Source organism: Lepidochelys kempii, chromosome 11 (genome assembly GCF_965140285.1).
Source record: "Lepidochelys kempii isolate rLepKem1 chromosome 11, rLepKem1.hap1, whole genome shotgun sequence".
NCBI lineage: Eukaryota > Metazoa > Chordata > Testudines > Cheloniidae > Lepidochelys > Lepidochelys kempii.
The window spans coordinates 45,297,951-45,321,441 of record NC_136390.1 but is presented as its reverse complement, the minus strand read 5'-3'; the positions used below and the strand labels follow the sequence as shown (position 1 = coordinate 45,321,441).

The window sequence follows — 23,491 nt, the reverse complement described above, 5'->3', positions numbered from 1 at the left end:
GTTTTCACTCAGAGATACGTGGGCTTTCCACCCTTCACATTAGTCCTATCAGTACAGATAATGGCTCAGTTGATGCCTATTTTGAGGAAGATATGGACATGTTCCCCATCTCCCTACTATTCTGGGGTCCCCCTACTCCTATCAGTGACAAATATTTCAGCCTCCAGTGTCAAGACCATCATGCGCTAGTAAGTGTCCTAAAAATGCAATCCTACATGGAAGGAATAAATGGCAAGGGCCCCTATGAACATACTCAAGGATCATCACAAGTATCTGAGAGGGGGAGAGAGACTTTGCTTTGTTACTGAGCTATATTCAAGACTATTCAAAACCCACATACCAAAGGAACATTACGGCACACCCAACATCCTGTGCCCCACTAGGGCAAGTGGCCATATAGGTCCTATCAGATTGGCAAATACCACAGAAACAACAACGGCACAGCCCAATAATATGCAAGAGAGAAAAACATTAAAGGTGAAGGGTACTAAATAGCTCAGGAACATTTGATTATGACTAATACAGCTAGGCTGGTTTGAAGAGGCCAGGAAGGAGACATCCCACGTCACCTGGGTGCCAGTTATGAGCAAGCTAAGATTCCTGATTCACTGTCCCAGTGCAAGTACCTGACCCTTAAATTCAGCCAGCAAAACTACCCTCCCTCTTAGGTGCTTTGTCCACTTTTAAAATATTTTGGCATCAACATTATCATACTTTTCTTACAGTTTCTGAGGAGATTGAAAGCCGAGAAGCCGTTTCTGTGAAGGCTGTCACAGAAGAGAAACGGTAATGTTACTTTTCTAAGCAGACTGCTCGTACTGTGATTATTAGTTACTTCCATTTTATTTATTTGTGATTTCCTTCTGCATCAGCTCATTTGCCTTCTTTGAAATCTTCTTCCAGCTATATGGAGTCAAAAGATGTGGTAATGGTAGATACCACTATTGCAGAAGAAGTGTTTGGAGAAGCTGCAGCTCCTTTTTTTATAACCAAACCTATAATTCAGAAGTTAGTTGAAGGTGGAAGTGTAATTTTTGAGTGCCAAATTGGGGGCAACCCAAAGCCACACATCTACTGGAAAAAAGCTGGGGTACCTCTTACTACTGGCTACAGGTATATAAGTTACTTAAACATTGTTCTTTCTCTGATGTGCAAATGATACTTCTATAGATTTGACACACATTAGAATTCAGTTATCTGCTTTGGACTAAATCTATCCCTAGTGTAACCCCACTGATTTCAGTGGGGTGTCATCAGGAATTAATATGGCCCGAAGTTTCTGAACATATAGGTATTTGAACCCATCCGGCTGTTCTTCTCTGTTATGGGATGCAATGTTTGCTCTGGTGGGTTATAAAATGTATATTTTAAAAGGCTAGAAAAGCAATTATAAATACAAGGTTGAACTAAAAATTGACATACACATTAATTTATATATATATAGAGAGAGAGAGACTTTGGTTTGAATTTTCTCTGCAGTGTTCTGTAGAATTGAGGAAATATTTAGTGAAGGAGCCATCTGAGTACGTTTCTGGCATTCTTGAAATGTATCATGATATAATCACGTATAGAAAATGATGGAAATGATGTTTCCAGGCATAAAGCTCCCTGAATATAAAAATTCTGATATTGGGAAGGTTACATTGTATATGATAATGGAATCCTCAAAACTTCAGTACTGCCTTTTGTCTCTGAGTTCAATTATTATTATAGATATAGGGAATAATTGAGCTCTGGTTGCAGTATTGTTATTTCTCTTATGCTGTTCTACTATTCCACTGAGTTGATATTGGCCTAAAAAATTATCAAAGCATTGGCTTTTTCAAGGAGTAATAGTCATAGATCTTTCAAAAAGTAAATAAGTGAAGAGTTCTGCTGATCAGAATTATGGAGAATTTGTGTTTTCTATGTTCTTAAAGACACAAACTGAGTTACAAAAAAGAGACTGGGGAATGCAGACTTGAAATTTCGATGACCTTTGCTGATGACGCCGGAGAATACACTATTGTTATTCGCAATAAGCATGGAGAAGCTTCTGCATCAGCCTCTTTACTGGAAGAAGGTATATGTAGGTGCATGGATAATGGGGGAGGAGGGATTAACAAAAAAGTCAGTGATAAAAATATGGAAGAATAAGACTGGAGTTTCTTTAACTTGCTTTAAGATTAGCAAATTGGTGCCACTCTGTTTGATATAATAAAAACCGACTGGTCACAATGGTCGATGAGGTATTGCAGTAGCTTCTTTTTCTTTGAGCCATTAACTAGTTTCAAAATGGAAGCATTCTTCTTTTAAGTGAGTCTCTTAAAGGAGGTCGTGAATCTGTGGGCATTTTCATAGCAGTTGTCAAACCACGATGATGTACAGAACCACTTGCAGGTCACAGGGTGAAATCCTGGCTTCCCTTTGATTGCAGTGGGGCCAGGATTTCACCCAAAGTGTTCACTTCTATAGAAGCACATGGTAAGGAATGGTACAAAGGCCTAGCTCCCTTCCACACTCCTCTCCTTACCCCAGAGAAAGAGAAGGTACTGGGAGCTCTGCAGGAGGAAGAGTGCCTACAGCTACTTTTCTGTGGCACTGAGGATTTCTGCAGGAGGGAGAGAATATTTAACCTTAGGCTCATGCAGAGTTTAGAATCTCCTATTCAGCGTAGCTACAGGAGCCTCTCCTCTTGGAGAGCTCTTAATGCTCTGCACAGTATATGACCTTTGAAGTTTGGCATTGGGGTTCTGGGGAAAGGAAACTAACTAAGGAGCTGGGATATGTGCTTTAGAAAAAGAAACTAATTTAGACTAGATATTCATCCATGTAGATATTCATCAAGTACAATAGTTCCCAGAGAGAAGGTGTGAAGGTATGGTTAGGAGGCTGAGAGCTGATGAGCTCTCTCTTTAGAAGTGGTCCGTACTTAAGAAAACCTGTTCTAGAACATATAAATTATGACATTTTAATCAAGACTGGGCGGAGTGTCTATCTGTTGTAATGATTCTCACAGAGCATCAGGATATGCACCTGTTCCACAACCATCTGAAACGCTGTTTAAAATAATACCTACTAACTGATAACTTCTGCAGCTTATTTCTATATTTATGCCAGTAAAAATGGACAGTGACTTATCAGAATTAATGTGTGCTTAACTCCTAGCTGATTATGAGGTCTACATAAAATCGCAACAAGAAATGATGTACCAAACTCAGGTGACTGCATATGTACAAGAACCTAAAGTGGCTGAGATAGCCCCAGCTATTTTATATGCTGACTATGAAAAAGAATATGAAAAAGAACAAGCTCTAATTAGGAAGAAAATGGCAAAAGACACTGTGCAGATCCGGACTTTTGTAGATGAACACGTAAGTATTTCAGTCATTTTAAATTGTGATGGAAGCAGTTCAAGTCTTTTTATTTATTTTCACAAATGTAAGAAGTCAGTTATTCTACAAACTCTGTAAAGTCTGTTCTACAAAATCTATCACAAAGCTGTTTTCTTTTTGTATAGGAATTCCACATTTCTTCCTTTGAAGAAAGACTTATCAAAGAAATTGAATACAGAATTATTAAGACCACCCTAGAAGAACTCTTGGAGGAAGACAGAGAAGAGATGGTGGTTGATATTCCTGAATCTGAAACAGTTGAAGCAGGATTTGATTTAAGATTAAAGAATTATAGAATCTTTGAGGGAATGGCTGTTACTTTCCATTGTAAAATGACTGGATATCCATTACCCAAGGTATACCAACATCTATAAATGTATAATATAAACCATACAGATATTGTTTTTAATTATATCTACCTATGAAACAGGCCTGCTTCTATATGTGGAAACTTACTGGATGTGGTAGCTCACTGCCAGAGAACCCCTTCTTTATCCTACTCAGCTAGAAAACCACAAATTCCAAAAACAATGTACATTTTTCAGTCCTTTGTTCTCCCATCAAGCTGAGTTTCCATTTTGTAGATTTGTACAATAGTCCTGGATAAGGAAATGTGCTAGATTCACCAATACGCTATGGCAAAGTATTGCACTACTCATGCGTCACAGAGAAGCGGTCATATAGTAGTGAATCTGGCTTGTTTCTGTTTCATTCTTTATGTATCATAATGCTGAATTTTATATTGGATACTGATTTTCATATCTGCAAAAAGCTGTTTTTTACTCTTACTTATTTCAAGTAAAATTGTTTGCCAACTACATGTTGGTTATGGCCATGCAATAGTTGAAAAGTAGTGGGAAAGACCTAGCAGAGTTTTAAGTAACATACATGGGTACACAATACTGTATTCAAATCTCCATGAGGGTTCACTCTACTTTTTACTATTTGTGCAGATTGCGTGGTACAAGGATGGTAAACGCATTAAGCATGGAGAGCGCTACCACATGGAAGTTCTGCAAGATGGCAGCGCTAGTCTACATTTACCTGTTGTGTTGCCTGAAGATGAAGGAATTTATACAGTCTTTGCCAGCAATGTTAAAGGAAATGCTATTTGCTCTGCAAAGCTATACATTGAACCTGTTGCACCAGTTGGAGCTCCAGGTTATATGCCAGCACCAGATGTTATGAAAAGATATCGGTAAGTACAGGGTAATATGCAAGTCTTGTGTTCGTTCCAGTCCACTACAAATAAACAGTGTCCAGTGATCCCATCATGTAATCCAAGCTAAACAAGTTTAGACCATCAGTCCTGGCATACCTCCATGCTGTTGGAAGTACTGATGTTGATTCAGTAAGTGGCACTCTGTTCTGTGGCTCACTATGAACCAAATCCCCATTGCTACAGGGCAATGTGATTCTGAAGGTATCACCTTCTAGATGATAGGTGTAAACAAGGTATTGGTTTAGTCCTCTCAATTTAGAGAATGTATTGCTCCTCACTTGGGATTTTACCTATTGTGCGCTGCACTGTTAAACAGCTTTTGCTTTCCACCACAGAGATTGCTACATTTCAGTGGTCAGAGAACTCATCCAGTTATAGATAGATACTCTGTGTGTATGTGAAAAATACATATTTCTGTAAGTATAGAGAACTGTAATATTATTTGACATTGCACAGATTCTTCATATTGATTAGACAACAGGAAACAAAATACAAATAATAATTTTACCTCACCTTTTCCCCTAGGTAAATTGATTTTAACCTGTTTTAAAATACTAGGCACAGGAGATGAATTATGTATTGCTTTAGCCTGGTTCTAGGAGTCATTGCTACAGCACAGCTTTTTTGTCCCTCCCTCAGGTCTCTTTCTCCCCGTTCCCCAAGTCGTTCTCCAGCCCGTAGTTCTCCGTCTCGTTCTCCTGCTCGCAGACTAGATGAAACTGATGAAGGACAACTGGAGAGATTGTATAAGCCAGTTTTTGTGTTGAAACCTAGTTCCTTTAAATGTGCAGAGGGGCAGACAGCGAGATTTGACCTAAAAGTAGTTGGCAGACCCATGCCAGAAACATACTGGTTTCATAATGGTATCTCAATTTATTTTCATAATATAATTATTTAGAAAAAATATAGTATTTTCCATGTTAGGAAACAGTACTGGGTGTAAACAAAATTGTCTATTTCTGCAGGTCAACAAGTTGTTAATGACTATACTCATAAAATAGTAGTTAAAGAAGATGGCACACAGTCAATGATCATTGTCCATGCTAGTCCTGATGATTCTGGTGAATGGACTGTCGTTGCTCAGAACAGGGCAGGCAAAACTACGATCTCTATGACCTTGACAGTGGAAGGTATTTACTCTGCACATTTTGGAAAAAACTCCATCATTATTATGTATAGAAACAGTTATTTCAATTTCTGTGTCGGACCACTTTTTTCTTGCTCTTTCAGCTCAAGAACATCTAGTGAAACCACATTTTGTAGAAAGGCTGAAGAATGTTAGTGTCAAGGAGGGTACTAAACTGAAAATGTCAGTGAAAGCTACTGGTAACCCTAATCCTGATATTGTATGGTTGAAGAACAGTGATATCATTGTACCTCATAAATACCCAAAGATCAAGTAAGTGCTTCCTAAAAAGATAATGGGTAAAAACAGTAAAGATTTCAATAAGCCTGGTCCTGCAAGGTACTAAGTGCCTCCTAGTATTTGCTGAGTGTCTCCAACTCCTCAAAAATGTAGTAGATGAGAATTGAGAGTGGGAACAATGGGAACTAGGGGCCTGATCCCATGGCCTTTGAAGACTATGGGAGTTTTTCCACTGACTTCAATGGGGATTGGATCTGGCCCTAAAAGTGTGCAATAACTTACAGGCTCAGGCCTGCCTTTTGCATGTTTCTGTACATGTTTATTATGTAAGTTTCAATAAAACTTAAAACCAAATTGTAAAAGAACCTCCATTAGCTTTCTGTATCTGCAGTCCTCTAGTAGATGAAATTTGTACTGATTTCAAGACCACTAAAGATTGCTACTTTGTGTTTATACGGTGCCTTGCACAATGAGGCCACATTCTTGGTTGGTCGTTAGGCACTACCATGATTAAGTATTATTTTTGATTCCACCAGAAGTTTGCCTGCTTAAAGGTTATAGGGATGGGACCTAATTGTGAAGGAGATATGTGAGAAAATAATGTAAATTTTTTTTTAATATTTCAGAATTGAGGGAACTAAAGGAGAAGCTGCACTTAAAATTGAGTCCACTGTCAAGCATGATGCTGCATGGTATACCGCTACTGCCATCAATAAAGCGGGGCGCGACACTACACGGTGCAAGGTAAATGTTGAAGTGGAGTTTGCAGAACCTGAACCAGAAAGGAAATTAATCATTCCAAGGGGAACATACAGAGCAAAGGAGATTGCAGCACCTGAGCTTGAGCCTCTCCATTTGCGTTATGGTCAAGAGCAATGGGAGGAGGGAGACCTTTATGACAAAGAAAAACAACAAAAGCCATTCTTTAAGAAGAAACTCACTTCATTAAGGCTCAAGCGCTTTGGACCAGCTCATTTTGACTGCAGACTGACACCAATTGGTGACCCCACTATGGTGGTCGACTGGCTACATGATGGCAAGCCCCTGGAGGCAGCCAATAGACTACGTATGATTAATGAATTTGGATACTGCAGTCTGGATTATGGAGTAGCCTATCCTAGAGACAGTGGAGTGATCACTTGCAGGGCAAGTAACAAATACGGTACTGACCACACATCGGCTACCCTTATAGTAAAAGATGAGAAAAGCCTTGTGGAAGAAACTCAGTTGCCAGAAGGCAGGAAGGGACTACAGCGAATTGAAGAGATGGAAAGAATGGCCCATGAGGGAGCCCTTGCTGGAGTAACAGAGGATCAAAAAGAGAAGCAAACGCCAGAAATTGTTTTGGTCCCTGAGCCTGCAAGAGTTCTGGAGGGTGAAACTGCGCGGTTCCGCTGCCGTGTCACTGGCTATCCACAGCCCAAAGTCAATTGGTATCTCAACGGGCAGCTCATTCGTAAAAGCAAAAGATTTAGACTCCGCTATGATGGTATCTACTACCTGGACATCGTGGACTGCAAATCATACGATACAGGTGAAGTGAAGGTTATGGCAGAAAATCCAGAGGGAGTAACGGAACACAAAGTGAAACTTGAGATCCAGCAGAGGGAAGATTTCAGGTCTGTCCTTCGCCGGGCACCCGAACCCAGGCACGAGCCAGCAGCAACAGAGCCTGGCAAACTTCTCTTTTCAGTACAAAAGGTAGACAAGCCTGCTGAGACAACTACCAAAGAGGTGGTGAAGCTAAAAAGGGCTGAAAGAATTACTCACGAGAAGCTAACGGAAGAGACTGAAGAGCTGCGTAGTAAATTCAAGCGTAGGACAGAGGAGGGCTATTATGAAGCCATTACTGCTGTGGAGCTTAAGTCTCGTAAAAAAGATGAATCATATGAAGAAATGCTTAAAAAGACAAAAGAGGAACTTCTTCACTGGACCAAAGACTTAACTGAGGAAGAGAAGAAAGTGCTTCTTGCTGAAGGCGAACTCACCATTCCAGCTATCAAACCAGAGAGGCTTGAGCTTAGTCCAAGTATGGAGGCTCCTAAGATACTTGAACGAATTCAAAGCCGGACAGTAGCCCAAGGTAGTGATGCACATTTCCGTGTTAGAGTAGTAGGGAAACCAGACCCTGAATGCCAATGGTTCAGAAATGGTATACAGATTGACCGGTCTGATCGGATATATTGGTACTGGCCTGAAGATAATGTTTGTGAATTGGTCATCAGGGATGTAACAGCTGAGGACTCTGCCAGCATCATGGTGAAAGCAATCAATATAGCTGGTGAAACTTCAAGCCATGCTTTCTTGCTAGTACAAGGTAATGTGTAAATCCCTTTAATGTATCCTGTTCATTAACAAAATGTGTTTGTCTTTGTAGTCCACAGGTTATCAACTCTCAATATTTTTTTTTATTTTGCAGCCAAACAATTGATAAATTTCACGCAAAATTTACAAGATGTTGTTGCTAAAGAGAGAGATTCCATGGCAACCTTTGAATGTGAAACCTCAGAACCGTTTATCAAAGTGAAATGGTATAAAAATGGAATCGAAATTTTTTCCGGAGACAAATACAGGATGCACTCTGACAGAAAAGGTCACTTTCTTTCTGTGCTAATGATTGACATGTTAGATGCTGAGGACTACAGCTGTGCATTGGTAGAAGATGAAACTGTAAAAACAACTGCTAAGCTTATTGTTGAAGGTAGGAATGCAAGCTTTATTATCACTCAATGTTTTTATAGTAAAATCTTCCAGGAAGAAATCAGCTATCACCAATGAACATAGCAGCCTGCATTTTGCTGTATAGAACATTGCAGAAATGTTTACACTATGTTTATATTTTTTAATGCAACATGAAAGCCTGAAAATTATTTTATGTTCAGGGTTTGAAAATAATATTTAATTTAGATGCAAGTTTGTTTCTTTAAAACCAAATATTTTTATAAGAAATGTTTCATAAAACTCTTTAAAAAATCATTTGTGAATGTATATATGTTCTAATGCAGGTGCTGTTATTGAGTTTGTTAAAGAACTTGAGGATATTGAAGTCCCAGAGTCGTTCTCAGGTGAGCTTGAATGTGAGATTTCCCCTGAAGATGTGGAGGGGAAATGGTATTGTGGCGACGTGGAGCTCACATCCAATAGTAAATACATGATTACGTCCCGGCGTGGTCGCCAAATTCTCACTGTTAAAGATGTTAGTAAGGAAGACCAAGGAGAGTACAGCTTTGTTGTAGATGGCAAAAAGACCAGTTGCAAACTGAAGATGAAGCGTAAGCCTTTTTAATCACATACCCCTTCTTTCCTACAGCTTTAATAATAATTATTTTGTTTATCTGTTGTGAGGATTAATTTGTTTTTCTTTCTTATTTCATAGCTCGTCCTGTGACCATTCTTCAAGGACTTACTGATCAGAAAGTCTGCGAGGGTGATATTGTGCAACTTGAAGTTAAAGTCTCCCTAGAAAATGTTGAAGGTGTCTGGATGAAGGATGGTATCGAAATTCAGCCAAATGACCGTGTGCACATTGTGCTGGACAAGCAGTCACATATGTTGTTAGTTGAAGATGTAACAAAGGAAGATAGTGGCAATTATTCCTTTAATATTCCCAGTCTTCTTCTTTCAACCACTGGACGAGTCTCTGTTTATAGTAAGTGACTATTGTTAGCCAGTCCAATGTTTTTTCAAAGGCATGGGTGGTCATTTGTTTGCTTTATTTCTTGTTAATTTAAGGGGGTTTTTACATTAATATTTTTGTGACTTGCCAGGTGTGGACATAGTGGTGCCACTAAAAGATGTTCACACTATTGAAGGAACAAAAGCTGTCTTTGAATGCAAAGTTTCAGTCCCTGATGTGTCTTCGTCCAAATGGTACCTAAACGATCAACAGATAAAGCCTGATGACCGTATGCAAGCTGTCTGCAAAGGCACTAAACAAAGGCTAGTGCTTACTAGGACCCATGCATCAGATGAAGGACAATACAAACTGATGGTTGGCAAAGTTGAAACCAGTTGCAATCTTACAGTTGAAAGTAGGTATTCGTTAAGATGCACAGTACTTCTTAAAACACTTCTTGCTAATATAACAAGTGGTCATGACTAATATTTCTAATGAACTTGTTTTACAGAAATTCAGATTATTAGAGGCCTTCATGACATCACATGCACTGAAACTCAGAATGTGTCCTTTGAGGTTGAGCTATCTCATGCAGGTATTGATGTTTTATGGCACTTCAAAGACCAAGAGCTCAAGCCTAGTCCTAAATACAAAATCGAAGCACGTGGCAAAATATATAAATTGACAGTGGTCACCATGATGAAAGATGATGAAGGTGAATACACATTTTACGCCGGAGAAAAGAAAACATCTGGGAAGCTTATAGTAGCAGGTTAGTAGGCTTAAATCCCAAAAAGAGTCTGACTTTGATTTTAAAAAAATGTGCCCAATATAATAAGCAATTTACATATTTCGAAGCAGCACCTGGCAATTTTGCTCTTGCTATACCTTTCTCCACTCTTTTCTTTTCTCTCCTTTTTCCTGAGGTTTGTCTCTCCTTCTCGATCTTATTTTTTCTGTCTTCTTTTTGGCTTTGATTCAGCAGCTCTTAGGTGGGTGTTTAAATGCTTTGTTAAATCGGGACCATAATGTAGAATGATGCAGAAATGAAGGCAGTATGTTGTCCTCAGAATCTGCGTAGCTGGTGGATTTCAGCAAAGCTGCATTTCAGGATAGGGGAAAAATAATCTAATGAGAGAGCTGAAACACTGAACAAATAACTCGTGCTTTTGCTTCCCAACAGGTGGTGCCATTGCAAAGCCTCTCACCGATCTAACAGTGGCTGAATCCCAAGAAGCTGTTTTTGAATGCGAAGTGGCAAATCCTGATTCTGATGGTCAGTGGTTGAAGAATGGTAAACCATTATCTATGACCGATCACCTCCAAAGCGAATCAGATGGTTTAAAGAGGAGACTTAATATTCCAGTCACCAAGCTAGATGATATGGGTGAATATACCTACAAAGTGGCATCCTCAAAAACATCGGCCAAATTGAACGTTGAAGGTCAGTAATTCTGTCCTGATTTGATATGTTTAAGGGCTTGATTCACCTTTTGCTCAGGCCCTAAGACATAAAATAAAACTAAGTATGATATACGTCATCATTATTACAAACTGTCTTTTGTATTTAAAATTGAGGCGATAAATGGATACAATTTTTGGATGTTCCATGTTAGAATTTAACATAACGGTAATATTTTGATAAAAACATATTTGGTGTATGCTGTAAGCCATTAAAAAGTCAACATTTGCCAATTGTGTAGTAGCATTTTAAATATAGAAAAACTATGTTGATCTTAGATACTGATAGCTGCTGGGAAATGCTGTTTTGTTTTGGGGGGTGGGGTTAGTGGAGGCGGAGGCATTGGTGACCATGAGATGTGTGTAAAGTGTATGTCTTTGGATCTTAAAATAAAAGAGGATCATAACATGTTTTGTAAAATGACCATGTTTAACTTTCTTTGAGTTTCAGTTTGCTTTTTCAGCTTTATTGGTCATTGTTTTTCTAGCTGTTAAAATAAAGAAGACACTAAAGAACTTAACTGTAACAGAAACACAAGATGCAGTTTTTTCTGTGGAACTTACCCATTCTGATGTTAAAGGAGTTCAGTGGATCAAAAATGGCGTTGAACTTAAATCAGATGACAAATATGAAATTACAGTGAAGGGAACTGTTTACACACTGAAAGTGAAAAATTGTGTTATCACTGATGAGTCCGTTTACAGTTTTAAGCTTGGAAGGTTAGGTGCCAATGCCAGACTCCACGTTGAAAGTAAGTCAATTTGTGATCATTTCAGCAATTAGTCTAATGACTGATTTAGAATTTAAATCACAAGTATGAATAAACTGTTGTGATTCTCTTCCTTAAGCTGTTAAGATAATCAAAAAGCCAAAGGATGTGACTGCTTTGGAAAATGCCACTGTTTCCTTTGAATTGAGTGTTTCCCATGATACCGTACCGATCAAATGGTTCCACAAAAATGTTGAGATTAAGTCAAGTGACAAGTACAGTATGATCTCTCAAAGGAAAGTTCACAAGCTGATGCTGCAGAATATATCTCCCTCTGATGCTGGAGAATACACAGCTGTAGTAGGACAACTGGAGTGCAAAGCAAAGCTGTTTGTGGAAAGTAAGTATTTCATGCCACACTAGCTCATGTATTATAACTAGTCCTTACACAGGATGATCTGTTACTCTTTGCATTTCCAATTTTATAAACAGAATTTAAAAGACAATACTATCTGATTTTTTTCATTCTCTTGCTTTTTCATAGCCGTACATATTACAAAGACCATGAAAAGTATTGAGGTTCCTGAGACCAAAACTGCCTCCTTTCAGTGTGAAGTATCTCATTTCAATGTACCTGCTGTATGGCTAAAAAATGGGGTGGAAATTGAAATGAGTCAAAAGTTTAAAATAGTGGTTCAGGGGAAACTCCATCAGCTCAATATCATTAACACAAGCAGTGAAGATTCTGCAGAATATACATTTGTCTGTGGGAATGACAGAGTCAGTGCAACTCTGACAGTAAACCGTAAGTGAAAATAAAAATTAACCAAAGTGTTTTCTATTACCAAAATAGTTATGATATTAATATATGATTAAAGCTTCTTTGTGTTCAGTATAAACTGAAACACACCCCATCTACTGGTTAGAGTGGGAATATGGGAATCAGGAGACATGGGGTAAAATTCTCAAAAGAAGTACCTAAGGAGCCTAAATCCCATTTTCAAAAGAGATTGAGGCACTTATGAGCTCAAAGTCCCTTTGATTTTTATTAAGGCTTAGGCTTCTAAGTGGCTAGATCACATTTTGAAAATGGGACTTAGTCTCTTAAATTATTTAGAAACATTTGAAAATGTTATTCCTAGATTCGATTCTCGAATCTTGACTCTGACACAGAATGCCTCATTGACATTGCACAAGTCATTTAGCTGCTCTGTGTCTCAGTTTCACCATCTATAAAATGGGAATATTCCCTTTTCTAAATTATTTTGAGATCCTTGAATGAAAGACTCTATACAACTACAGAATGATATGGTTTGTTTTTGGCGTTTGGTTTTTGAGTTTTAAACTTTTTTTTTTGTTCCAGAAAATAAGATTATTCAGGTCACTTTGTATCTATTTTTCCTTACTGATTTCACAACAATATGTAATAAAAACAAAGACACTTCTTATTAAAAAGTGGTAACTTCCAAATAAAATGCTGAAAAGGCCACTCTCTTTTTGGTAATTTTTGTGCTAAATGCAAGAAGTCCAGTTTTCAATTAATGGCTTATTTTATAATATTTTGCAAAAAGCAATGAAGGAAGGACCTTAGTTTAAATGCAATCTGATTAAAGGATTGTGAAGCAATTCAGGTTCCTGTTAAGACACATTCTTAAATCATATCGCTATTTCTTTTCTTTTAGCTATCTTGATTACATCCATGTTGAAAGACATCAATGCTGAAGAGAAAGATACAATAACATTTGAAGTAACTGTCAACTACGAAGGCATCACATACAAGTGGTTAAAGAATGGGGTGGAGATAAAATCAACTGACAGGTGCCAGATAAGAACTAAAAAGCTTACACATTCTCTTGCCATAAGGAATGTCCACTTTGGTGATGCTGCAGAATACAGTTTTGTTGCTGGGAAAGCTGTTTCTTCAGCCACTTTATATGTGGAAGGTATTTGTTGTCATAGTCTGTATATTTAAGGAATGTTAATGGCCCTCCTGATATATGTTTACAGTGCTCATCGTATATCCATGGTATTTCCCCAGCTCGTCACATTGAATTTAGGAAGCACATTAAAGACATTAAGGTTGTAGAGAAGAAACGAGCCATTTTTGAATGTGAAATCTCAGAACCTGACATTTCAGTGCAGTGGATGAAGGATGGCCAGGAACTCCAGCTTGGTGACAGGTAATCTTTTTCTCCAGAACAAGACGCTAGTATTCCTTATATTTTTTTCAGAAAAGTAGCTCTGTTCATTGTCTTTCTGTTGTCTTTAGAATGAAAGTTCAGAGGGAGAGATTTGTCCATCGCCTCCTCATTCCTTCCACAAAGATGTCTGATGCTGGACAGTACACTGTAGTAGCAGGAGGAAACGTGTCCAGTGCTAACTTAGTTGTGGAAGGTCGTGATATTCGTATTAGAAGCGTCCATAAAGATGTTCAGGTACAGTATATACATAGGGAATAAATTCTTGATAGTTCTGTTGTTTTACCATTCGAAGGAGCAATAGCTTATGAATGGGATATATTGAGCCAGGGGTAAGAGCATACCTAAACTATTTGAGATAATCCCTGCCCCGCCCCCCAAAAACCCCAGCAATAGTCGTGCAGTCAGGGCCTCCCACCATGTTCTGATGGGCCAACCCCATCACCATGGTATAGGCCTTAGGGATTCCAAAGACACATACTTCTCACCAGACAGTTAACTTTCTTCTCATTGCTCCAAATAGGACGTTAATAAGTGGGAGGAGGAGACCACATCTGCAGCTCTCAGGCCTATATAGTTACTTTGAGTCAGTGCACTAAGTGGTAGGCCATCCTGTGTCCTGCTGCAGAGACAGAATTCAGAGCGTCCTGAGTTTTCCCCCTTAAGGTTTAGTAAAGCAGGAGGGCAGCTGTAAAAGCAGGTGCTATTTGTAATATTTATTCTACTTGGCAAAAGGTCATTGAAAGACAACGAGCTGTCGTTGAATTTGAAGTCAATGAAGATGATGTTGATGCTCACTGGTATAAGGATGGCATTGAGATCAATTTCCAGATTGAGGAAAGATATCAATATGTCGTGGAAAGAAGAATCCACCAGATGAGCATCACTGAAACAAGATATAACGATGCTGGCGAATACACCTTTGTAGCAGGAAGAAACAGAAGCTCTATTATTCTCTATGTTAACGGTACGTATGTTTGCAATATTGGTGTAGCCGTGTTTGGTCCCAGGATATTAGAGAGAGAAGGTAGATGAGGCAATATCTTTTATTGGACCAAATTCTGTTGGTGAGACAGAGACAAAAATATTACCTCACCCACTTTGCGCCTCTAATGGTATGCGTGGACACTCATTTTGCTCATTATTGCATTTCCTATCCTGTGTTTTCTGTATCTCTGTGAAAACTTCTTGGCATTATAATACTGTAAATTTGGCATAACTTCAGAGAGAGAACCCTGGAACAGTTGGGGCTGCTTGTTCTACATCACTGCTTCCTGTCCACTCTTTCCATTGAAACGGATAACTGATTAAAATGTTATAGCACTTTTTATATCTACATCTACCTAAGCCAGTCAACCCTCTTACTTCTAAGTAAAGTAAATAAAGCAGTAGTCCCTTAACTTTGATATCTCAAATATTTAGTATCGGAGGGATCAACCTAACAGTTTTCAGAGATGTTTTTTACAATTTCATCTTTCAAAAAATCTTATACACTAAAACAGCTATTTGTTCGAAAACAATTTTTCTTGAGCCGTCTTTATTCCAGCCCCAATTCAGTATTCCTTGACCAAGAAAATCCCCCAGTCAAGTTGTGTGTGAGAAATACTGAACTGGATCTTCAGTCACTGGGAACTTTGCATGAATAAGGACTGTGGATTCTGACCACTTTTGGCAATAGTATTTTTGTTTGGCAGAGTAAGAGATCTTACTAAATTTTTAATAATTTCATTAAGCAACACATACTTAGATCCTTTTTTTTAAATCTGCAGCTCCAGAGCCACCCCATATTATTCAGGAGCTTCAGCCCACCACCGTGGAATCTGGTAAACCCGCCCGCTTTTGTGCTGTAATATCAGGTAGACCCCAGCCCAAAATTTCCTGGTATAAAGATGAGCAGCAGCTTTCTGCAGGCTTTAAATGCAAGTTTCTTCATGATGCACAAGAATACACTCTATTGTTGATTGAGACTTTCCCTGAAGATGCAGCAGTTTATACGTGTGAAGCGAAGAATGACTATGGAGTTGCCACTACTTCAGCTTCGCTTTCAGTGGAAGGTAAGTTTCCCAAGTTCCTTAAAGTGTATTTGAAATGGTATTGTCAGTATTTTGTGATGTGCGCTCTTCCATGTGGTCTAACCTTTTGGTCTCTTTCTTTAGTCCCAGAAGTTGTTTCTCCTGATCTAGAAGTGCCAGTTTATCCACCTACTCTTGTAACACCACTTCAAGATGTTGTTACTTCTGAGGGACAATCTGCTTGTTTTCAGTGCAGAGTTACAGGGACAGGTTAGTTTAATGAAATTATATACAATTTTTGTTATATCAGAATTGTTCAGCTGATACTCAAAGCAAATCTAATAGCACATGAGCTGAAATCAGTCTTTCTGAGGCTTGTGTAACTATCAGATATATGTACGAAGTAGTGTTGGCTGTATAATTGACTGGCAGCTAGCAATTTTAAAAACTATCTCATAGCTGCCAGCAGACATGAAATTTAGGAGTCCCCTAATGCTAAGCAATTTTTTAATAGGTGGTCATGGGCTCAGTAGTTCTTACATTTTTAATCAGATGTGAACCTTTATAATGCTTTTCAGAGTACTGACGACTACGTGAAGTTTAAAACTGTCAGTGCAGTGATATGGCAGAGCTTTGAAGCCCTAACTGCAATGCTGGAGAAAGCATTGTCCTATAAATGAGCATGAACAATGAACAAAGCTTCTGGTGCCACCTACTGACACACCATTTTAAAGATACAGGTCAAAAATCTGCCCTGACTTTCACCTCAAAGCCCTTAATATCCCCAGAATGTACCATTTTCAATGCCATTCATGGAAACGTTAAACTAAAAATATTATATCAAAATTAGCATTTTTGTTTTATCCCAGTATCAGAGATTTTTTTAATTTATACTTATTTGAAATAGACTTTCCTTATATAAATTTACCATGTTTTAATTAAATAAATACCATCTTATAACTAAAATTTTTTGCCCATGACACCATAGTAATTCATTTGATAAATTAAACTACAGTATTATTATTATTACCCCACATAGTCTTGGGAACTATTAATAATAAAAAATATTCACATATTACTGTAGAGATACCTAGTGCCTAGCTTTGCAGGGACCCCTGTGGCATGGGGCCCCATGCAACTGCTCTGCTTGCTACCCCCAAATGCCAGCCCTGGCTTTTATATGCAGAAAACCAGTTATTGTAGCACTGGTGGGTCGTGGAGTTTTTATAGCATGCTGGGGGAGGGGCTCAGAAAGAAAAGGGTTGAGAACCCCTGGATTATAGGCAGACCAAAGTCCAGATTTAAATCATTTTAGGGTTATAGAAATGCAAAAGTGTGCATGAAATGAGTAGCATCTACTCTTTTGCATTCCTGTCACTTAAAAGAGAAATTCTTGAATTGGAAAAAGATTAGAAAACAAATCTGCTTCCATGATAAAAATTGTGGTAAGACTCAGAAAATACACATGGGAGTTTATACTGGAACTATCGACATCTTAATTACAGCTATGCAAAGCATGACACAGTTTTGTGTGTGAGTGTGCATACATTATCTCTATGTTCATGTTGATCACTGTGAGGTACCTTTGCAGCACAGCACATGGGGCATTATCCTTGCAGTTCCTGTTCTTTTCGTATTGTATATGAATGAATTTGGATATTTCTAAAATACAGCATGAAAATATTTTATACTAGCTTAGCTAATATACTAGCATTGAAAATATATTTTCAAATTCTTTACACTACATTACTCTTTCCTGAAAACATTGTATCTTTATTACGACAGCAGCAAAAACAATTAAAATAATTTATATATGCCAGATCAGTGTGGTTAGTGATGTAGTTCACTGCCAGGTTTGATGACTGGCGCTGACCTCTTCTTCCCCAAGCTGGCAAGGTGTATGATATCTGGAAAGAACAGCAGGCTTCATGCATGAGACAAGAAAGTGTCTCACTGGACTCAACAGTGACCTTTCTTGTCAGTTAAGGACGGGCATTAATAAGCGTCACACAGGCCAGTACAACTAAAACAGATCCTTAGCTATGATGATTTCCACCATCTAAGGATCTGGCCTTAAGGTCTAGAGCAGGGGTTCTCAAACTGGGGGGCGGGACCCCTGAGGGGGTTGCGAGGTTATTACTTGGAGGGTCGCGAGCTGTGAGCCTTCACCCCAAACCCTGCTTTCCTTCCAGCATTTATAATGGTGTTAAATATATTTAAAAGTGTTTTTAATTTATAAGCGGGGGGTCGCACTCAGAGGCTTGCTGTGTGAAAGGGGTCACCAGTACAAAAGTTTGAGAACCAATGGTCTAGATATTTAGGGATATAAAAAACTGGAGGCTTCTCAGAACTCGGGTAGAAAAATAAGCCATGCACTCCCCTCCTCAGAAAACAGATTACTATGGTCATTTGTTTGGATCAGCTGAGTCATTTTGTAGCCTACTAGATGATCAGTTTTAAATGGGAATTTGAGATTTAAGATAAATATAAAATAAAATCAGTTCTCCATTAATAATAATAATTAATAACTGCGGCACTTTTTAAAAAAACAAAATACAGTGAAATTATCCAGGATACTGTGGATGCAGCCCTAAAAAGCCACCTATATTCATGTGCCTTAGCGTGCATCGAATTCTGCAAAATGGGGCATGCTTGGAAATGAAAGGGAAATGGACTCCCTACAACTTCCTCTGCTCCTTCCCTATGCCAGTATCTAACTCATCCCCCTCCTCAGTCACCTCCAGCAGCCACCAGACCTCTTCACCCCGCTCCCAGGCACGGACTCGAAGCTACCCTCCTCTTATGTACAGCACCTCTGCTGTCCCTCATGCTCCTACAGCCATCAGCTAAGCTCCTGCACCTGAGCTGATCCTTCCATATTTCTTCACCTATCCTCACAGATGAATTCTCAATGGAGAGTTCTACTTAAAATGTGATGCCAAGATATAGTTGCTAGGATCTTTCATTTTTCATACTCACTGACAACATTGAAAGCCTACTCTGCCTCTGCTATTTCAAAGGTATCCAGAGGGAGAAAGAGAGAGCGAGATTTCCAGTTAATCACTGAATGTCGCAGTCACAAAATAAGTTTTCCCTCATACGTACTACCCAGCCGGAACTATAAAATAACCAATAAACTACAGGTCTTTAAACTAGCCTTATTGTACATTATCAAGGAATATTCAACTTCAAAAAGCTGTGATATAAGTGATTTGTACTTTATGTATTTTTAAAGTATTTACCTACAGACGTATCTTAATCTTACATTTCTTTTTTTATTTTATTTGATCAGATCTGAAAATCTCTTGGTATTGCAAAGATAAGGAGATCAAGCCATCCCGTTTCTTTAGAATGACTCATTTTGAAGACACTTGCCAGTTGGAGATTTCAGAAGCCTATCCAGAAGATGAAGGAATTTATACCTTTGTTGCTAGTAATTCTATAGGCCAAGTGACAAGTACTGCTAACTTGAAGTTGGAAGGTACAATGTGCAATTAAAAAATAAATGATGTTTTAAAACCAGTTGTGTGCCCATACTAATATTCATTAATAAATATATGTGAGTCACTGTCATGTCATGTCTTTAATTCAATTAATCAGTATCATCTTACAATGTCCACAACATCCACTTGCATCTCCAAGACATAGGTTATGCACAGTGAAGTTTCTTTCACAGTTTTTCAACGTTCCATGCACTTCACCTTTCAATTCTTTTCATTAGCAGCATCCAGCATGCCTCAAACAAGGTAGACTCCTTGTCCCTAACCTAAGTCTATTAAACAGATTTTTATTCCGTTAACAAGCCTTTGCCTTGTAAAGATCTCTAAAGAGTTTTGGTATTGATAAAATGTTTTCATTTAAGAAACATTAGAAAATCTTAAACAAGGGCATGCCCCAGATTTGTGCAAATGAGAAAATAAATTTGCACTATTATGCATTCTGAAAATATTGATCACAAATTTCAGAACAGAAAATGGTCTAGAGGGTTTGTTATTTTAATCTTGCGGTTCTTAGTGTTGTTTAACCAGAAATATATTTATTTTTTATTTTTGCAACATAATTTATAAACTATGGAATTAGTGATTCATATTGTAAAATTGCCAGGCCAAAAAGAAAAAAAAATGAGGAGAGAGAACTTTGATTGTAGCATAGGGTAAGAAATTAAAAGTTGGCATGCTTCTTTTCAGGATTTAAAAAGGTTGAAGAAGTTACATCAAAGTCCCAATGGCATGTTTCTTCATCAGTTTCACTTAAGAAGGAGCCTGTTGGCCAAAGGCCCACCTTTATCCAGCCTATTTCAAGCTGCAGGGTATGCAGCGGGGAATCAGTCAGATTTCAAGCCAGGGTCTCTGGCATGCCAAAACCAGAAATCCAATGGTTTCATAACCAACAGCTAATGTTGCCAACAAAAGATATAGTTTTCCATTTTGATGAGTCTACAGGCACAGCTATGCTGATAATAGTAGATGCTTTTTTAGAGCACGCTGGCCAATACTCTTGCAAAGCAGGAAATAGTGCTGGAGAAGCAACTTGCACAGCTACACTTACAGTGACAGCCGAAGGTAAAGCCCCATTTTTGTTCAAAGGGATTCAGTTTGTTGTATACCACTGTTACTAATTACCTCCTTTCCTCTTTTCACACCTTTTAGTTAGCAGCTAGTTCACTAATGTTGGTAGTATTAGTTGTAACCAATAAACCACTGTCATTTCCTTTACTTTAAAATGTCATATAATTTCAAATCTCACAAAACTGTGTCCTATATATAGAAAATATAGACATTTTACTACACTAAGCAAGTACACGCTTTAAACCAGAGAGCTGGTGATAGTCACACCATTGTCTCATATACTCAACACTGGGCTGTAAAAGCTAACAGAAAATACATCCTTAAACAGTATCATAACAGATTATTTGATATTGGAATGGACAGCTTCGGTGAAAAGAAGAGACGAACATCAGCTGTGTATCAACTGCATGAGTACAAGTCATTTTCCATTCATCTACATGAATGAATTTTCTTTTGTGTCAAGAGCATAATGCATCTGGCATGCTCAGTTTTCCCATGAAGATATCTTTCATTCTCATTATCCCTACCATTTTATTTTGTTCTTAAGTTGGCCCATTAAAGTACATTATTTGTTAATATTGTTATTTTTTTGTTACTTGATTACACAGTGCAAGCCATAGATAGGCAAAGTTCTGGGAAAGATGTAAAAGAGTCTATCCAGTCACAGGCAATATCAGAAGTTCATGTTGCTTCCCCTTTCGCAAAGAAGGAGACCCAGGCTTATAAAAAAGAAATTAAAACAGTGCAAGAACCATCGTACCAACTGGGTGTGCAGGTTTTGGAAACTCTATCAGAAAGTTTAACCATGAAAGCTACATCAGTGAAAGAAACAGAAACCTTCCATACAACAGTCCTTTCACAAACATCACAAAGCACAATGAAAGTATCCGCTGCTTCTGTTCAGAAAATGAGAAAGGCTTCCCCAAATATTCTCCTGGAACTCCGTGACCAAACTGTGAAATGTGGAGATACTGCACAGTTCATTTGTGCTTTAGAAAGCGAACACTTTTTAGAGGTTCTGTGGACCCATGAAGGTGAAAGGATAAAAGAGTCAAAACGAGTGAAGCTATCACAAAATGGAACTGTCCTATTACTCACAATTATAAACGTCCAACTATTAGATCAAGGACTATACAGATGCACTGTGCGTAATGATCATGGAAAGACAACAACTGCTGCTGTACTAACAGTAGAAGGTGGTTATTTGATTTTTAACATTATGACTTACCTCATTTCAACCTAATCATCTCTGTGTATAGCTCACTCACATTTCCTAACACTGGTATTTAATTTAGAAAGCTATATTTTAAGTTCTTTTTCACATTTAGGACTCTATTCATAAATGACTTTTGCAGCACCAGGCAGGGAGTTTTATAGCTTGCTTGAGAAGTGTATCATGGCTCTTCCCAGCAAGTTGCAGCCAAATGGAATTTGTACTCATCAATTTATCAATTTAAGCCACTGATATGCAGTGAGACACTGACTTGGTGGGAAGTGTCCACTTGGAACAAAACAAAGAACAGGACAAAATGAACCAATTTAATTTTGCAATTTATGCAGAATTCTGAAGTTGGAATTTGAAAGAGTTATTTTTAAATAAAGGAAAGGGGGTAACATTAGATGAGCAAATTAACCCAGAGTCTAGGCCATCCCAGCTTGCACAGGGCCACATGCTGTCAATAACTCAATCTGACTACATCTTGAGTGACACAAAAGGTGCTACATATTTGCAAGGGTTAATATTTTAAGCAGTTTATTTGCATGTTTTCTTCAAACACCCTAAATACAAGTCTGTTTTTTACTCCTGAACACGTCTATTCGTTCAGTGCTATAAAATCCTAACTTGTCTATTGGATTTAGGAGCCTCTCTTTTCCAAGACTATATTAATGACCTACACAGTCTTCCTCCATACTTGTGGATTGTTTTTTATTTGTAGAATTCCTTTCCCCCTTGCCATTATTCCAGTGCATTAAAATATCAGCAGTTTCTGCACATGTAATAACATCTTTGGCGTATAGACATTGATATCCTTGACTCCTGTAGACCCAGAATGGGCCTCTTGTTCTTTTGGCACTGCTCACCTTAGATGATGTGATAGCTGCTTTTATTAACTCAGATGATGCAGGAGCAATAGCAGCATGAACATAAGATAAAACTGTCTCATGCTCTTCCATGAAGTAATTTGCTATGCACCATTTATCAGGCTCTTACACACGAGTTAAGTCCTTTCTTTGCTGTCCATCTACGTTAAGTGTTGTCTCTACATGATCTTCTGCAGTTACCTTCAACATTAAAGGGAAATAGCTTTGATTTAAATTAGGGCTGTCAATCATAAGCAATTAATGCAAAAATAAATTAACTAGATTTTTAAAAGTCACGATTAATCACAGTTTCAATTGCACTGTTAAATAATTGAATACCAATTTAAATTTATTATAAATATTTTGATGTTTTTTCTACATTTTCAAATATTGATTTCAATTACAACACAGAATACAATGTGTACAGTGCTCACTTTATATTATTATTTTATTACAAATATTTGCACTGTGAAAAACGTAAACAAAATTAATAGTATTTTTCAATTCACCTCATGCAAGTAGTGTAGTGCAATCTCTGTATCGTGAAAGTGCAATTTACAAATGTAGAATTTTTTTTTCGTATAACTGCACTCAAACAATGTAAAACATTAGAGTTTACAAGTCCACTCAGTCCTACTTCTTGTTCAGCCAATCGCTAAGACAGTTTGTTTACATTTATGGGAGATGATGCTGCCGGCTTCTTATTTACAATGTCACCTGAAAGTGAGAATAGGTGTTTTCATGGCATTGTTGTAGACTGTGTTGCAAGGTATTTATGTGCCAGATATGCTAAAAATTCATATGTCCCTTCATGCTTAGACTTGAGCACTGTACTCTTTGTATTCTGTGTTGTAATTGAAATCAATATATTTGAAAATGTAG

The 23,491-nt window shown here is 38.0% G+C and overlaps 1 protein-coding gene across 1 annotated transcript in view; it reads left to right on the top strand.

The window, feature by feature from the left end:
* TTN (titin) overlaps positions 1-23,491 on the top strand; it is a 468,698-nt gene that overhangs the window by 181,224 nt on the left and 263,983 nt on the right. The window contains exons 45-70 of the mRNA XM_078847988.1: positions 726-786; positions 904-1,113; positions 1,920-2,062; positions 3,148-3,353; positions 3,500-3,730; positions 4,328-4,572; positions 5,236-5,459; positions 5,562-5,726; positions 5,827-5,995; positions 6,589-8,279; positions 8,382-8,663; positions 8,968-9,234; positions 9,339-9,611; positions 9,730-9,993; positions 10,090-10,350; positions 10,762-11,022; positions 11,528-11,791; positions 11,889-12,149; positions 12,294-12,554; positions 13,432-13,692; positions 13,788-13,929; positions 14,019-14,184; positions 14,683-14,914; positions 15,717-16,001; positions 16,104-16,229; positions 19,252-19,440. Coding sequence (XP_078704114.1) covers positions 726-786; positions 904-1,113; positions 1,920-2,062; positions 3,148-3,353; positions 3,500-3,730; positions 4,328-4,572; positions 5,236-5,459; positions 5,562-5,726; positions 5,827-5,995; positions 6,589-8,279; positions 8,382-8,663; positions 8,968-9,234; positions 9,339-9,611; positions 9,730-9,993; positions 10,090-10,350; positions 10,762-11,022; positions 11,528-11,791; positions 11,889-12,149; positions 12,294-12,554; positions 13,432-13,692; positions 13,788-13,929; positions 14,019-14,184; positions 14,683-14,914; positions 15,717-16,001; positions 16,104-16,229; positions 19,252-19,440 — 7,140 coding nt within the window. The remainder of the gene's footprint in view (positions 1-725; positions 787-903; positions 1,114-1,919; positions 2,063-3,147; positions 3,354-3,499; positions 3,731-4,327; positions 4,573-5,235; positions 5,460-5,561; positions 5,727-5,826; positions 5,996-6,588; positions 8,280-8,381; positions 8,664-8,967; positions 9,235-9,338; positions 9,612-9,729; positions 9,994-10,089; positions 10,351-10,761; positions 11,023-11,527; positions 11,792-11,888; positions 12,150-12,293; positions 12,555-13,431; positions 13,693-13,787; positions 13,930-14,018; positions 14,185-14,682; positions 14,915-15,716; positions 16,002-16,103; positions 16,230-19,251; positions 19,441-23,491) is intronic.